General features: G+C 39.5%; 1 protein-coding gene across 3 annotated transcripts in view; it reads left to right on the top strand.

The window, feature by feature from the left end:
• Nucleotides 1-4,237: 4,237 nt before the first annotated feature.
• LOC106534768 (probable global transcription activator SNF2L2) overlaps nucleotides 4,238-14,788 on the top strand; it is a gene marked incomplete at its 3' end in the record, with an annotated part of 16,074 nt that continues 5,523 nt past the window's right edge. The window contains 3 exon segments of one of the 3 annotated variants that reach the window (XM_014031515.1): nucleotides 4,238-4,300; nucleotides 4,398-4,496; nucleotides 8,989-9,218. In XM_014031515.1, the coding sequence (XP_013886969.1) occupies nucleotides 4,401-4,496; nucleotides 8,989-9,218 (326 nt within the window). 3 annotated transcript variants of the gene reach the window in all.

Here is a 14,788-nt window from a genome sequence, read left to right as displayed (position 1 = left end):
CGAACAAAAGTAAGAGAAATTTAGGATAAGAATACGAACATGTTCTTGCATGAGGCCCAATGTCTCTTTCAAGTCACTCCTAAAAACTTTTTCACTCAAACCTTTAGCTAACCATTTCACCATCACTACCAGCCTACCTCCATTGTGAATGCTCAACTATCTGTGTTTTAATTAGTGAACTGCCATATTTTTCTCTCCTGCATTCATTATGTCTTTATGTATTATTGTATATTTGAACTGATTTTAACGTGTTTGATTTACAATTTTTGAAATTAATTTCCTGATTTGATGTTTCAATTTTTCGTTGCTTACGTGTAATTATGTTTTTCTGTTTCATTTTATACTTTCCACCATTTTTATACTGTTAATGATTGTACAGCACCTTGTGAATATATTTCTGTGAAAGGCGCTTTATAAATAAAACTTTACTTACTTACTGACTGACTGACTGACTGACTGACTGACTGACTTACACTGGTTTTCCTAATCTCGCTTGCTCCTCCACTTGGATCTGAACCCTCTCGGACCAACATCATCTGTGGACTTACCCAGTCTCATTCGTCTGCAGTTGGAAGGTCAGTAACCACTTCCTGTTTTTGCAAATCCTCCATCTCAATTTCCAAGACTCACCAGTGTTCTGCTCCTCACTGTGTGCCACCCCGAGGGTCCAGGGGCTCTTCACAAAACAGTGTATTAATAAACCTTTTCAATCTGTTTTTGCCTTCAGTTGTTCTGAATCCTAAAAACACTTCTGACAGAAACTGATTATTTAGAATCCCTTCCTACTTGTTCCTACGTGAAAAATGTCTGCTGCTGCTAAGAACTTCACTGTTGGTCTGTTTTTGAATTTTTTTTTCTGCTTAAAACTGTAAAAAGAAATCCTATCAGATTTTTTTCTGATTTATCTTTTCCCATACAATGTTGACTGTACTGCAGTACATACCATGTCAACGTTGTCCTCTTTTTTTGTACGATCTACAAGTTTCCTAAAACTCGGTGATTGAAGATTTAGAATTGTAGCTCCTTCTCCTCCTCTACTTTTATGTCACTCAGTTTGAGAGGATGACCTGGTAGATTTACACATTTCATATTCTGTCCATTTCCTGTTAAGGAATTTAACAGAACTCCTGGAGATCTTTAGGGCCTTGGAAAACCTGTTGTGTCCATTCCCCAATTTGATTGTTTCAATAATCTTTCCTCTTAGTTGAATTACAGTTATTTTAAAGGGGGTAAATATTTATGCAATCACTTGAAGCTGTACATTTACCTATAATAGGGATAAAGCGATGAAACAGAGGGTGAATACTTTTATAGGCACTGAATTGTTTTATTTATTTACTGTATTTATTTTGCCATTTAAATTCCATGGCCTTCGATATATGGAGGTTTGTTTGGGCTCAAATTCAGCTTATTAATGTTAAAAAGAGAAACTTAACTTACATGTTTAATGCACATGAAAAATGAGTTAAGTGTGTTCATTCTGCAGATGTTGAGGTTCTTTACAACTCTAAAATAAGTTAGAAGTTATTAAAAGGCTGTCTCATATATAAAAAATAAAACATGCAACAGATTTTATTGAACTTTGGTGTGTACTACTTACCTGATGTACTTTTTTTATTTATCTAATATTTTGTACAACAACCTTTTGGGGTAATATCATGTGAAATCAACTTTTTTGAGTTTTATATCATGTTATAATGTTATACTCCCATAAAAAACATGTCCAAAGCCTTGCTTTGACTCATTCATGCATGTTTGAGAAATCCTGCAGTGTTTTTATGAAGCCATGCTGAGGAGCAAAACGACAGGTGGGGACCAGAAACACCTTTTGGTACCAGAAACACCTCTGGGACGTGTCTTTAAGCTGAACTTCCTCATGGCAGAGAGCATCCCCTCCACCCCTCCCCACACACCCCGCCCATGACTCCTGCAGGCTCTCGGGTGAAAGTGAAAGTGAAACCTAACTGTCTGCTGAGCTCTCAACATTAGTTCTCACTCAGTGAAGCTCTTTTCAGATTAAAAATACATACCTTTGAGAAAATGTATTTTCAAATGCCAAGTAAACTGCATCATAGGCTACGTTCACACTGCAGGTCTTAATGCTCAGTTCCGATTTTTTTTAAAAATCCGATCTTTTTGTGTGAACGTTCACATTACATTTTAAATGTGACCTGCATCAGACTCCTGTGTGAACGCTCCACAGCACTGATGTGACACGCATGCGCAGTAAAAGACGTGACGTCTCATCAGCCGGCTTGTTTGTTTACAGAGCTAGCATGGATGCTACATTTTGCGCATCGAATCGGAAGTTGTTGTTTAATCAGAGCCGATTAAATAATTATCTGATCTGCTTCTTTAGTTCAGTGTTTATATCTGAACCTGCCTCTGACCGGGATGCTCCAGTGATGCTTTTTTTTTAATGAAACTACGAGCTGGAAAAAAGTATCGACCGAGTATCGAACTTTAGGATCGATACTCTCCGCGACCCAGGCTGGACATGTTATTATCAAACTATCTACGTGGAAAATGAAAAGTAAAAAGATGAAGCAACTGGACTTGTGTTTTGGAGCTGTAAACACATGGAGCTGCAGATTTAAACAGCGAGACTTGAGGTTAGTGTCTTATCGATCCTTCACCCCCTCCTCCTGATGAAAAAGTCAGATGAATGTGACATGAGCGTTCACACTGCAGTCACTTTGAAAACATCAGATATATATCCGATTTAAAACCACATACTGAAACGGCCTGGGTCGGATTAGAAAAAATCGGATTTGTCTCGTTCAGACTGTCATAAAAAAATCGGATATGAGTCAGATGGGCCAGAAAAATTGGATTTGGGTCGGATTTGCCTGCAGTGTGAACGTAGCCCCCCCGCGCACTGAAATGGGTGAGACAGAAGCGAAGGAGGTTCTTAAAGAGACAGAGGCCAATTTCAAGGCGTTTAGAAGAGGAAGTGATGAGAAGATAAGTTTATTTTCTATTTAAACATAGAAACAGCATTTTAATAACAGCTAAAGGTAACATAGATACTTTATTATGGTATAGTATTTAAATATATGCCTGAGAAACACGTAATATTGGCCCTTTAAAGAAATTAAACGAGTTCACAGAAACCAGATGTAGTTGAATATAAAACCCAACTCAAAAAGGTCACTTAAGATTTTGCTCTTTTGGACGAGCTTAGTGCTCTACATATTTTAGTAGCAGAAGTGTCCAACTCAAAATAAATAAACGAGCTCTTGTTGGATTTTCCGAGCTCCATTCAGTCTCTATTTATCTCCAGGGTTTTACATGTCAGGACATCAAAACGATCGAGTCTGTACCAGGTTTTAGAATTATTGTAATCTAATCCCAAGAGAACAAAAATCACACATCAGAGTCCACCATGTTCGTGTTCATAAGAAAAGATATGGAAAAGATGTTTGGAAAAACTGAGTCCAGGCTCAGATTCACCAGCTTGCAGAGCCTTTTTTAGCAGCCAGTGGTGATTTTCTGCAGGACTTTCAGTCTCACGTGTTTGTAGAGAAAGTTTGGTCCACTTTTCTTTCCAGCATTTCTTCAGTTCATTGATGTTTCTGCTCAAATCTCTGAAGGTCCCACCACAACAACAAAGTCAGGATGGGGGTTTGGACTTCGACTAGACCCCATCTGTCAAATATAAGGCCCACAGGCCAAATATGACCCACAGGTGACTTCCGTCTGGCCCGCCAAAAGCCCACCTTGACATTGTGTTGACACACTTGTATGTTCCAAACTGACAAAACTGCTTTTTTTAGAGATGGTCCCACTTGATGAGGATCAGATAATAAATATATTTGATCAGCAACACGTGGATGAAACTGAACCTCATAAATCCTGTGAAAGCAGTGAGGCTGGATTTAATGTTCCATCTTGGCTTTATTTTTGTTTAATAAATGATGACACGCTGGAATTTGGTGAGTTTTTGTTCATTTTCTGTTAGATTTCAATCATTTTTGAAACTGAAAAATAACATTAGTTTTATTTTAACCTGACAGAAAACCCCATAACTGAAAACATTTTTTGTATAATTTCTTTCCCACATGCCTGCATGTAAACTGCTCTCTGTCTGTGTTACTGCAGGCTGGTCAGCTCTGCACCCTTAAATGTGGCGCAGCATTTTAATAAATTAAAAATGAAGCTGATAACTTCACCAGCTTGATAGAGAGAGGGAAGAAAATACTACAACACTGGGCAAAAGTACAGATTAAAACAATGCAGAAGGGGACTTTTCCTGGGCCTCTCAGAACCAGAGAAAAAAACTGCTGCAGACAGGAGATGGGTATGTTTTTATTTTTTTTACCCAGCCCATTGATTTGTATATGAAAACATAGCGCTTTTATTCTCCCCCCTTCTGGGCTCTGCTTCTGAGTGATCAGCTGATGAAGAGACTAGCAGCACGCCGCTATGCTGGTTTGCTAATTCTCTCCCCCACAGCTGCAGCCGATCCTGACAGCCAGCCTGCAGACTGCACTCAGGTAAATCTCTTCCTCCATGTCCTCCTTTCTCCTCCGGCTCCAGTTTCAGCCAGGCTACATCGCAGGGGAAGAGAGGAAGAGATGGACAAAATGTGTGTGTGTTTAAATGTGTGTGTGTTTAAATGTGTGTGTGCCTGGGAAGGAGAGCGGGCGACTGACTCTTTTCCTCCCTGTGTGTGTGTTTGTGTGTGTGGGTGTGTGTGTGTGTGTGTGTCAGGGCAGGGAGAGAGGGGGTGTGTAGGTGTAACAGATGAGAGGGAATCTTTGCCAGATTAGTGAGAGAAGAGGCAGGCTTGTTAGGAGATGGCACACGCATGGAGCCCCCACATGCACGCTGGCGTCCCTCCTCTCACACACAGTCAGGCAGACGCTCTCAGGATTTACCCTCCATCCCTCCAGTGTTCTGCTGGAACGCTCGCAGCCCCTCAGAGAGAGCAGCGGGGCTTTCAGAGCCGACAGATGATGAGCAGGATTTCTGTTGTCGCAGCTCTCGTGTTGTCCCCCCACCTTCCCAAACTCAGTTGTCTGATATGTCTCCTGCTTGGTTGTGTGACTGCTACCTTCTCCACGTTATTCTTTTCAGGGAATGGTTGATGTTTTGTTTTTGTTTTGTTTTTTTACAGCAACCATTCTGTGTGTTGTAGTCTCCATCCCAGCTTGATTCCATCTCTGTCATTGAGAAACATTTAGTGCACGCTCTGCAGAGGAATTTGAAAGCATGATGCAAGCTCTGTTTGATCCTGTATGATTGATGCATCAGTATTCTGTTTGGATGCATGCCTTCACTGGTTCTCCCCTCCTCTCCCCAGCTGCTGCTGCTGCTGCTGCTGCTGCTGCAAGCATCCTCATGTTTCTGGCCTCTAATTGCCTTTGTGAAAAAATACAGCGGTTGTGGCAGATATTCATAAAGCAGCACCAACATGACTGAAAATCACTCACTGACAAACACCACACACCCGAATTTGCATTTCTGTGCCATTGCTAGCATGAAGCAGAGAACGCCTGCAAATCCAGCCCGGCTGATTCTTTATTGCATTCCAGCATGTCTCTGTGCTGTAGCAGAGCGTCTTCACGTTTCATTGTGAAACAATAATCTCTTGGCATCGAAGCCTGCTGACAAAATAATTTGTCCTGGATTTGCACAGCTGCTGTTGCTCACTGTTAATTCGGATTTGAAAGCAATAAATAAATAATCACGTTTCGTTTGAAAAGCCAACCTTACACTGGGATTTTAGTCACTTGAATGCCAGCAAAAATGGAGACTTGGAGTGTTTTAATTTCAGGCTTTTAAACTTTAAATCTGTTACTTAAGATTCTTCAGTCTTTAAAAATAAGCTGCATATAGAAAAACGTGCAGTCCAAAAGCTACAACATGAAGGTGAAACAGAAACGGACTCGATTAAATCCTTTACCTGTTATAAGAATTGTAAATATATTAAAGGGGAAGGATGTGTGGAAAGATTGTGTACTGCCCTGCCTTTCATATCAGAGTTTCAAACTAAGGGTATCTTGTGATGAAAAATGATGGAGTGGCCATCTTGAATTTGATTGACTCCAAAAGTTAGCCAGATGTCAATGTACATTTAATGAGTTGTTTTTAAGTGGTTTATTACAGAGATTCTTAACCTATGGGCTGCGGCCCAACTGTGGGCCTCAAAAGAACAACAGTTTTTAACTTTGGGCCGCAGAGGGCCGTGGGACCGCATTGATTTTGAATAAGGTGCAATACACTTTCTCACCACTAGTAGCAGTAGTGCACCACTCAGATGTTTAACAACTTTTTTAATATGTAGAAAAAGAACCTTAGAAACCTGCTGAGAATGGAAACTTATTTTAAATGAAAAGTAGAAACAAAAATGAAAGTAACTCATCAAAAAAAGCCAAAGTTTTTTCACTAATATGAAGAGCAGCTTCTGGTTCTTCCATGCAATATTTTAAAAGTTCAAAACATTATCAAATACATTTGCAGATACAGCTATATTTATCTTTGCACCTTATCAAATTAGGTTTTGTAGTTTATTCTTAAACGTTTTGAATGTATTGTAAAGAAACTTTAAAAAAGCTGTTGTTACTGTTACTGTTTGTCACTAATATGAAGAGCAGCTTCTGGTTAGCATGCAAAAGTTTAAAAAGACTATATTTTCATTTTCACTTTATCAAATTTATTTTTTACAGTTTTATTTGAAAGATTGAACATTTTGAATGTATTTATTTTATGACCACAATTTTATTTATTTAATTGTCTAATTTTGTTATGGTTTATGTTTAGAAATAAGTTATTTTTGTGCTGATAAGCCTGAGTGGTCTGTTGACTGTTACGGACAGGTTACAATATAAAAATGTTTGTCATAATCATGTCTGGTGATTGTTTGATAGAAGTTTTACTTTTATACTGTACGTGTATTTAATTTAGTTATAATGTAAATACAATACAAATCAAGCCAAGATTTTGAATAATTATCATTTTGATCCATACATTGGTAATGTGTGACTGGGCCTCGTGTCACTTTATGTTCAACAAATTGGGCCCCGAGGTCAAAAAGGTTAAGAACCCCTGGTTTATTAGTTATTTTGCTTACATAATAAAGAAATTAATGCCTAAATGTAATCCCAAAGTATTAGCAAAAAAGGTATAACTCATAGCACTCAGAGGTTGTGTTGTTAACGTTTCTCAGCCACCACCCCACCAAATTTTAGTTTCATATTTGTAGAATTTGCAAAATCGTGACTATTTTCTGTGCTACTCAGGTCTGTTGTCTGCTACCTTAATTCGGATTAACTTTAAAAAGTTATTAATTGTAGATTAACATCCAGTAACTACTTCCTGAAAATTTCATCAAAACTGGGCCACTAGCTCATGAGATATTTTAATAACAGGCAGCATTCACAGTTATAGGTGTTGGTACAGTTTTAAAAACATTTATAAAGCAGTCAACTAGAAGTCAGTATATGAGTTTGGTATGACTCTCAGCTACTACCACACCAGGGTTTAGCTCAATTTCCAAAAATCTGACTGAGTTGTGTCTTCTCTGTTTTCTAAAGTCAATTAGCTTTGACAATCATCTTGAATGGTTTGACCTCAAAAGCTGTTCTTTCAATGATTATTTCTGAGAGTTTCATAAAACTCTGTTTAGTGATTCATTATATATTTTGCTAACACAGCAAACATAAACACATGCACAGAGACTAATATTAGTAAAAGCCAGTGGTAGTCAGCATTAATCCAAAAATTAACTCCACAATTTCTAACACACTTGTGAAAATATTTAGGTCCACACCTTCAAAAGTGCTTATGCCATAGAAAAACTAGCAGAAGCAATTTTTAAAGCACAAGTTCAATTTGACATTTACTAGCTGACAATAATTCATGTTCAATATCTGTACAACACTGCCAACTAGCGGTGTATGAACTCTTTTACAGCTTAATCCTACAACAGCCGATTGCTGGGGAAGTGATTTCCTGAAACAGACCTTTAGCTCCTGGTGTAAAAATTAAAAAGTTGTTGAGGATTGCTAGTTCGGCTGCTTCTTTGTCTTTTTCTTTTGTTTGATGTAGATTTTTCATTAAAGAAGCATCAATAAAGTAATTTTAAAACTGTTTATTGGAAAACTGAAGCGATGCATTCTGGGTACATGACGGATTTGATTTGTGATGGGAAACGAAAGCACGGCGTACAGGAAACTATCTTCCCTTCAAAATAAGAGCTTGGATTTTAAAGTTTTCCATGTAGTTGCTCCAGTTGACCACTAGATGTCAGTCTTCATCAGCATAACATCTTTAAATCATTTCTGAGTCTCTAACCCCGTTGGTCAATTGCTTCGACCAATTACGTCAAGAATTGAGCTCCAGCGTTTAAACTTTATTTTTAAAAAAGGAGCTCTGATTGTAAAGTAAAATAAATCAATACATAAAAAATTTTAGTATGGATTCCAAAAGTTAACTGTTTTTACTGGGACAGGGAGTTCTAACCACTGCCTTCCCGCTATGTAAGCAGACACAAAGCATTGTGGGAAATCAGAACCGTGACCAAAAGCAACAGTCAGCAGGATGTATACGTTTCCAATAGTGAGTATATCTGGGAGGGGTGCTGTTGGATAGATCATGTGGTGATTCATTGACAGTCACACTGTCTTCTGTTCAAGATAATGATGACTGGTAGATAATTAGTAATTAGCGGTACTGCATTTTAATTTTAGAAATATCAAATCCACTTATAAATTATAAAAATTAGTAAGACCGCTAAAGCGCAAACAAAATATTTAGGTCCACAATTAGCGGATTTGTGTTTTAGCGGGCTGGTGTCCACCAATGGTAAAAGCACACTCGCCTGTTCTCCTTCACAGGTGGACAGTAATGAACTGCACAAAGTCAGGACAACAGTACAGGTTATGAGTGTACAATCTTTGCAGCATCAACTCCATCACCTTATCTCTGTGCATTTTGTTTGAGTTTTTTTTAGATTCCCCTGCCCACTGCTCCCTCTCCCTGCAGCCTGAGGCAGAAAACAACCATTTCCCAAAGGACATGGAAGAGGATATCAGCCTGAAGAAGCCTAAAGGTGAACATAATGGGGAGAAAGAGCTGCAGGCAGGGCAAGAAACCGGAGAAAAGGTCAAAAGGAAACGAGGACGCCCACCAGCTGAGAAACTGCCCCCAAATCCGCCTGAACTCACAAGAACACTGAACACTCTGGTAGATATGGTCATCAACTACAAAGATGGGTGAGGCCTGTCAATGTTTGTGGATTAGTGTCATGATACATCACAGTTAGTACACTCACTGATGAATAAAAGCCCAGAAGTCAAAAGAAATGGTCTAATTTAGTTTAAATCTGGTGCACATGAAGTGACAGGTTTGATTTACAATGAGCTGTCATCAGTGAGCAGTGGTTTTATAAGTGAGGTGGCAGGGTTATCAGGTAGTTGCTGTGGCATCCGATAATCAGTTAAATCAGCAAATGGAGGTCGGCAGAGAGGATGGATCTTAGATTCATCAGACAGTTTGGTAGCGGTCACATTGTTTGTTTTCAGCTGCTGGGTGTAATAAATACAAAGAGTCCCAGTGTTGGAAGAAATAGGTACATGAGGAAAGCCATACATGTGCTGAAGGTTCTGGTCTTCTGAGACAGACCACACCACACAAGACTGGCATTTTGTGCATCAAACATCACAGATGTCTTGTGTCTGAATGTCTCTCCTCTACTGGGACAGAACCCTATAGTCCAGCCCTGACATAAACCCAGTGCTGATATGCTGGACCTGGAGGTTCAGGTCCAGGTAGCACATGTATCTGTACTGCTAATTCTGTTCTCCATCTGATCTGATATTATAATGACTGGAACACAGTCACATCACCAAAAAGAAAAATCAGTAGGTCCTCTGGATGGGTTCTTCTTTAGTGAAACATTTCGTCTCTCCTCCAAGAGACTTCTTCAGTCTGAGAGTTTCAGGTGAACTCAGCTTTATAAGCACTGCCTCCACATGGACAAACAGGTTAGTCACATGCAAAAGAGGGCCATCGACTAACAATAGGCTTGATTGGCCCTATTGTTCATAGAGGGTCATGTGCCCCATCACCTGACCCGTGTTGTGTTATGTGAATGTAGTGAATGCAAGCGGGGGTTCAACGTCCCCTTGTTTTTGTCCCTCTTTCCCTCTTTGTGTTGGTATCATTGGGGCCCTGATTCACACCTTTTGCTCACAGTGGGCGGAGTCATACTTGCAATGACAGCATTGTAGGAGGAGGACAACTGGACACGAAGGCCTCCACCTCCGTTTAATGGTGGATGGTTTTTCTTCACAAAGATGCTTCCTTTACTCCTCTCTCAAACCAGCGTTCCTCTCTGTCAAGAATGAGAACATCCTCATCTCTGAAAGAGTGACCGCTGGCCTGTAGATGAGTGTAAACTGCAGAGTCCTGGCCTGATGATGTAGCTCATCTGTGTTGGCTCATTCTTTTGAACAGTGGCTGTTTTGTTTCCCCAGTGTATAACTGATCACAGCCCTCCTGACACTTAACAGCATACACTATATTACTCTGTTTGTGCCGGGGAACTGGATCTTTGAGGTGAACTAATCTTTGTCGTAACGTGTTTTTGGGGTTTGAAAGCCACTGGGACGTCATGTTTAGAGAATAAACATCTCAGTTTCTCTGAAACTCCCGCCACATATGGAATGACAACTGTTTGGGTCTGGGTTTAGGGTCTTCATTTTCAGCTGGTTATTAGCTGGAATCTTGTTTGGGTGTCTTGTCTGCTTTCAGAAAAGCCCAGTCAGGATAACTGCACTGCTCCAGGGCCTGTCTTGTGTGTGACTTCTCTTTTTCCCTGACTCCTGTGTTTGTGGGGACAGTGTCTGCCCGGCAAAAGCAGAGTAATATAGTGTATGCTGTTAAGTGTCAGGAGGGCTGTGATCAGTTATACATTGGAGAAACAAAACAGCCACTGTTCAAAAGAATGAGCCAGCACAGATGAGCTACATCATCAGGTCAGGACTCTGCAGTTTACTCTCATCTACAGGCCAGCGGTCACTCTTTCAGGGATGAAGATGTTCTCATCCTGTTAGAGAGGAACGCTGGTTTGAGAGAGGAGTAAAGGAAGCATCTTTGTGATGAAAAACCGTCCACCATTAAACAGAGGTGGAGGCCTTCGTGTCCAGTTGTCCTCCTCCTACAACGCTGTTATTGCAAGTATGACTCCGCCCCCTGTGAGCAAAAGATGTGAATCAGGGCCCCAATGATACCAACACAAAGAGGGAAAGAGGGACAAAAACAAGGGGACATTGAACCCCCGCTTGCATTCACTGCATTCACATAACACGACACGGGTCAGGTGATGGGGCACAGGGCCCTCTATGAACAATAGAACTAATCAAGCCTATTGTTAGGCAATGATCCTCTTTTGCATGTGACTAACCTGTTTGTCCATGTGGAGGCAGTGCTTATAAAGCTGAGTTCACCTGAAACTCATCAGACTGAAGAAGTCTCTTGGAGGAGAGACGAAACGTTTCACTAAATAAGAACCCATCCAGAGAACCTACTTGTTTTTCTTTTTGTTTTTTTTTTCTACCTGGATTACTGGGATGCATCAGGACACTGTCACGTCACCTTTCAACATAAGCAGTTTTATTTCCATCTCCATCTGATTGCTTCATGTTTTTTGTCGGTGAGTGTTTTTCAGTAAACAGCTTTTTTATTTTATTTTTTCAGTCCCATCACAGAGCCAAATAGTGAATTATAAAATACTGTCCGTACATCATCTAGGTGTAAAAATGGCCCCTATCACAAATTGGTAGTCACATCCAAATCCAAGATGTCTGCCATCATGTACAGTATGTAAAGATATAAACCTTGTGAGCTGAAAAACTTTAAATAATGTGCTGAATTTCATTTTGGTACATGGCTGCAGGTGTAAGTAAAGTTACTGTTAAAACAATGGCCATCCCCTGGTTCCTCCATTACACCTGGAGGATAAAACTGCTCCTTTCACTCGCCAGGAGCCGTCACTCTGTTTCTCATCAGACAGGAAAAAAACAACCTCTGTTCTTCTACACAGTTTAAGGTCGTATTCACACCTGATCGTCTGATAGACTCGGTTCGATTGGGGACCAAAATTGCAAGATTTGTTAACACTTTCAGTTAACGTGGTTCGTATTCACGCTGCACTTTGTCAAACAAACTAAACCCTGTGAACAAGCTGTTCCCCCCCTCACCTGTGGTGGTGCTGCACAAAGACCCACTGAAGGAATCGACACAATCAGAAGAAAACTGGGCTCCTCCCCAATAAAATTCTCTCCGCTTCATCTTCCTCTCATGCTGAGCCCATTGTTGAAAACTATTTGTTAGGCACATTTGCAAAAAACAAAATAACAATAGTTGTTATGGATTATTTAGGTATATCTGTTCTACCTTGACACTGTCCAGTAACCATATCTTCTAATAACCAGTTTTCGTCTGTTATCTGTTTTGGTCCAGACTACAGGACTCCAGCGAGGGATTGACCTCTCTTGTTTGATAAGAGGGGGAGTGTAATGGACCTACTACTTTTATGTTTAAGCTAGTTATTCATGACATCCTTTAATCGTCACTAGCGTATCTCTGTTGTTGAAACAATTTACCATAAAAAGGTTATTTTCATCCAGCTGGAGTCACGGTCCTGAGCAGTCCAGTCCTTGCTCACTCATATCAGTCCACCTGCAATGTGGCCTTGTTCCGTCGATCTCCTACTGGTCTCTTGCCTGACAACGCCAAACTGTTAGCTGGATTATTTAACAAAGACAGAAATACGTGGTCCAAGAATGAAGGTACTCTGTGAGATGATCAGCTGAGTTTTATTGCAACAACAGGAAACACAGAGAACAACCTGTCCTGTCTCTGTGCCTCTGCTTCTCTCTGTCACTGTCTCTCCACACTACTGTTGTACACTGTGTCTCGAGAGGCCTCATACACCATTATTTCATCTTAGCAAGATTTGATACAAGGTAAATGGAAAACACAAAGATAAACACAAGTGATATCTAAGAATGACTGTTGTTGGCAAATCTTGTTCTGACTTTAATCATTCTTTCTGCAGATGAACAGCATGTCATGAAAACCTAGGTCATTAAAGGATGTCATGAAGCTTAAACATTAAAGTATTAGTTCCATTACACTAGTAATAAAAAATTCTACAAACAAAAAAAATTTGACATCACTCCATGTTTGTTTACATTTTGTGAAGAAGGAAGTTGTGCTCTGTGTCTTCTTCTGAGGCTTTTGTGTTAATTCCTTCAGTGGTTCATGGTGCAGCGCCCCTACAGGCAAGGTGGGGAACAGGTTGTTCACAGTTTGACTCGGAGCAGTGTGAGCACAAACTGCACCAACTGAAAATGTAAACAAGTCTTCTAATTTTGGTCCCCAATTAAACTGAGTCTACCGGACTCTCAGATGTGAAAACAAACTTATTCATACCCAGAGGTGGGTCATAACTTTTAGCCAGTTACATTTACTTGCGTGGCTTTTGGGGAAAATTTACTTTTAGGAGTAGATTTACTACATTGTACTTCTTACTTTACCTGAGTAATATTATTATGAAGTATTTCTGAATACTCTACCCACATAAAGTAACTTCACTGAATGAAGAACAAAAATAATTTCACCAGAAATGCATCAGGGAGACACCTACAGTTCATGTTGAACAGAGACCTCTTGTTTGTAAACGAGTTTAATGCTATTTTCTATCTGCCGAGCCTGCTGAGGCATTTGGAAATCAAATGAAAATATGGTACACAGTAGATGTAATCACGGGAAGTACTACACCCTGTTCTGTAATGTATACATACAAATTAGTTTCATAATGAGAAATTTTTGACTTGGAAAAGTATTTCTGCTGCTGGAATTTGGAATCTTTAAAAAACAACACAATTCGCACAGAACTTTCGATCTTCTGTCAGTCGGATGACATCATTTTAAATTAATAAATCAGACGTTATGATCAGTTTACTCAGTGCTCACTAGTCTTTACACAAAATGTTTTTACTCTTACTTGATTAATTTCTTTGACAGCTAATTTTTACTTTTGCTTGAGAAAAAGTATGCTTAAGTAGTGCTGCTCTTGCTTGAATAAATCTTCTGGGTAATCTACATCTCTACTCATAACCAGTGGTGGGCAGCGCTAATCCAATTATTAGCTCTGCTATTTCTAAAGTGCTTACGTAAATAATTAAGTCCCCAAGCTCAAAAGCGTTGACGCCATAGAAAAACTAGCACAAGCTAATTTTAAAGCACAAGTTCAATTTGACACTTAATAGCTGGCAATAATTCATGTACAATATATGCACAACACTGCCAACTAGCGGTGTATGAACTCTTTTATAGCTTATTCCTACAATCAATGATTGTTGGGGATGTGAGTTCCTGAAACAGACCTTTAGCTCCTGGTGTAAAAATTAAAAAGTTGTTGAGGATTGCTAGTTCGGCTGCTTCTTTGTCTTTTTCTTTTGTTTGATGTAGATTTTTCATTAAAGAAGCATCAATAAAGTAATTTTAAAATTGTGGTGGGATGTAACTAAGTACAAGTACTTTGTTGCTGTACTTAAGTACATTTTTCATGTATCTGTAATTTACTTAAGTAGATTTCATAATGGGTACTTTTTACTTTTACTCCACTACATTTTGCATTAAGTATCTGTACGTTCTACTCTACTACACTGCTTTGTTTGTTTGTTTGTTTGTTTGTTTGTTTGTTTGTTTGTTTGTTTAGTTTGAAAGTAATCAGTAGCGAGAGGGGGATTTCTGTAATTGGTCCATTGAAGCA

The sequence above is a fragment of the Austrofundulus limnaeus genome, unplaced genomic scaffold (genome assembly GCF_001266775.1).
Source record: "Austrofundulus limnaeus strain Quisiro unplaced genomic scaffold, Austrofundulus_limnaeus-1.0 Scaffold1266, whole genome shotgun sequence".
Taxonomy (NCBI): domain Eukaryota; kingdom Metazoa; phylum Chordata; class Actinopteri; order Cyprinodontiformes; family Rivulidae; genus Austrofundulus; species Austrofundulus limnaeus.
This window is presented reverse-complemented; position numbering and strand designations above follow the sequence as displayed.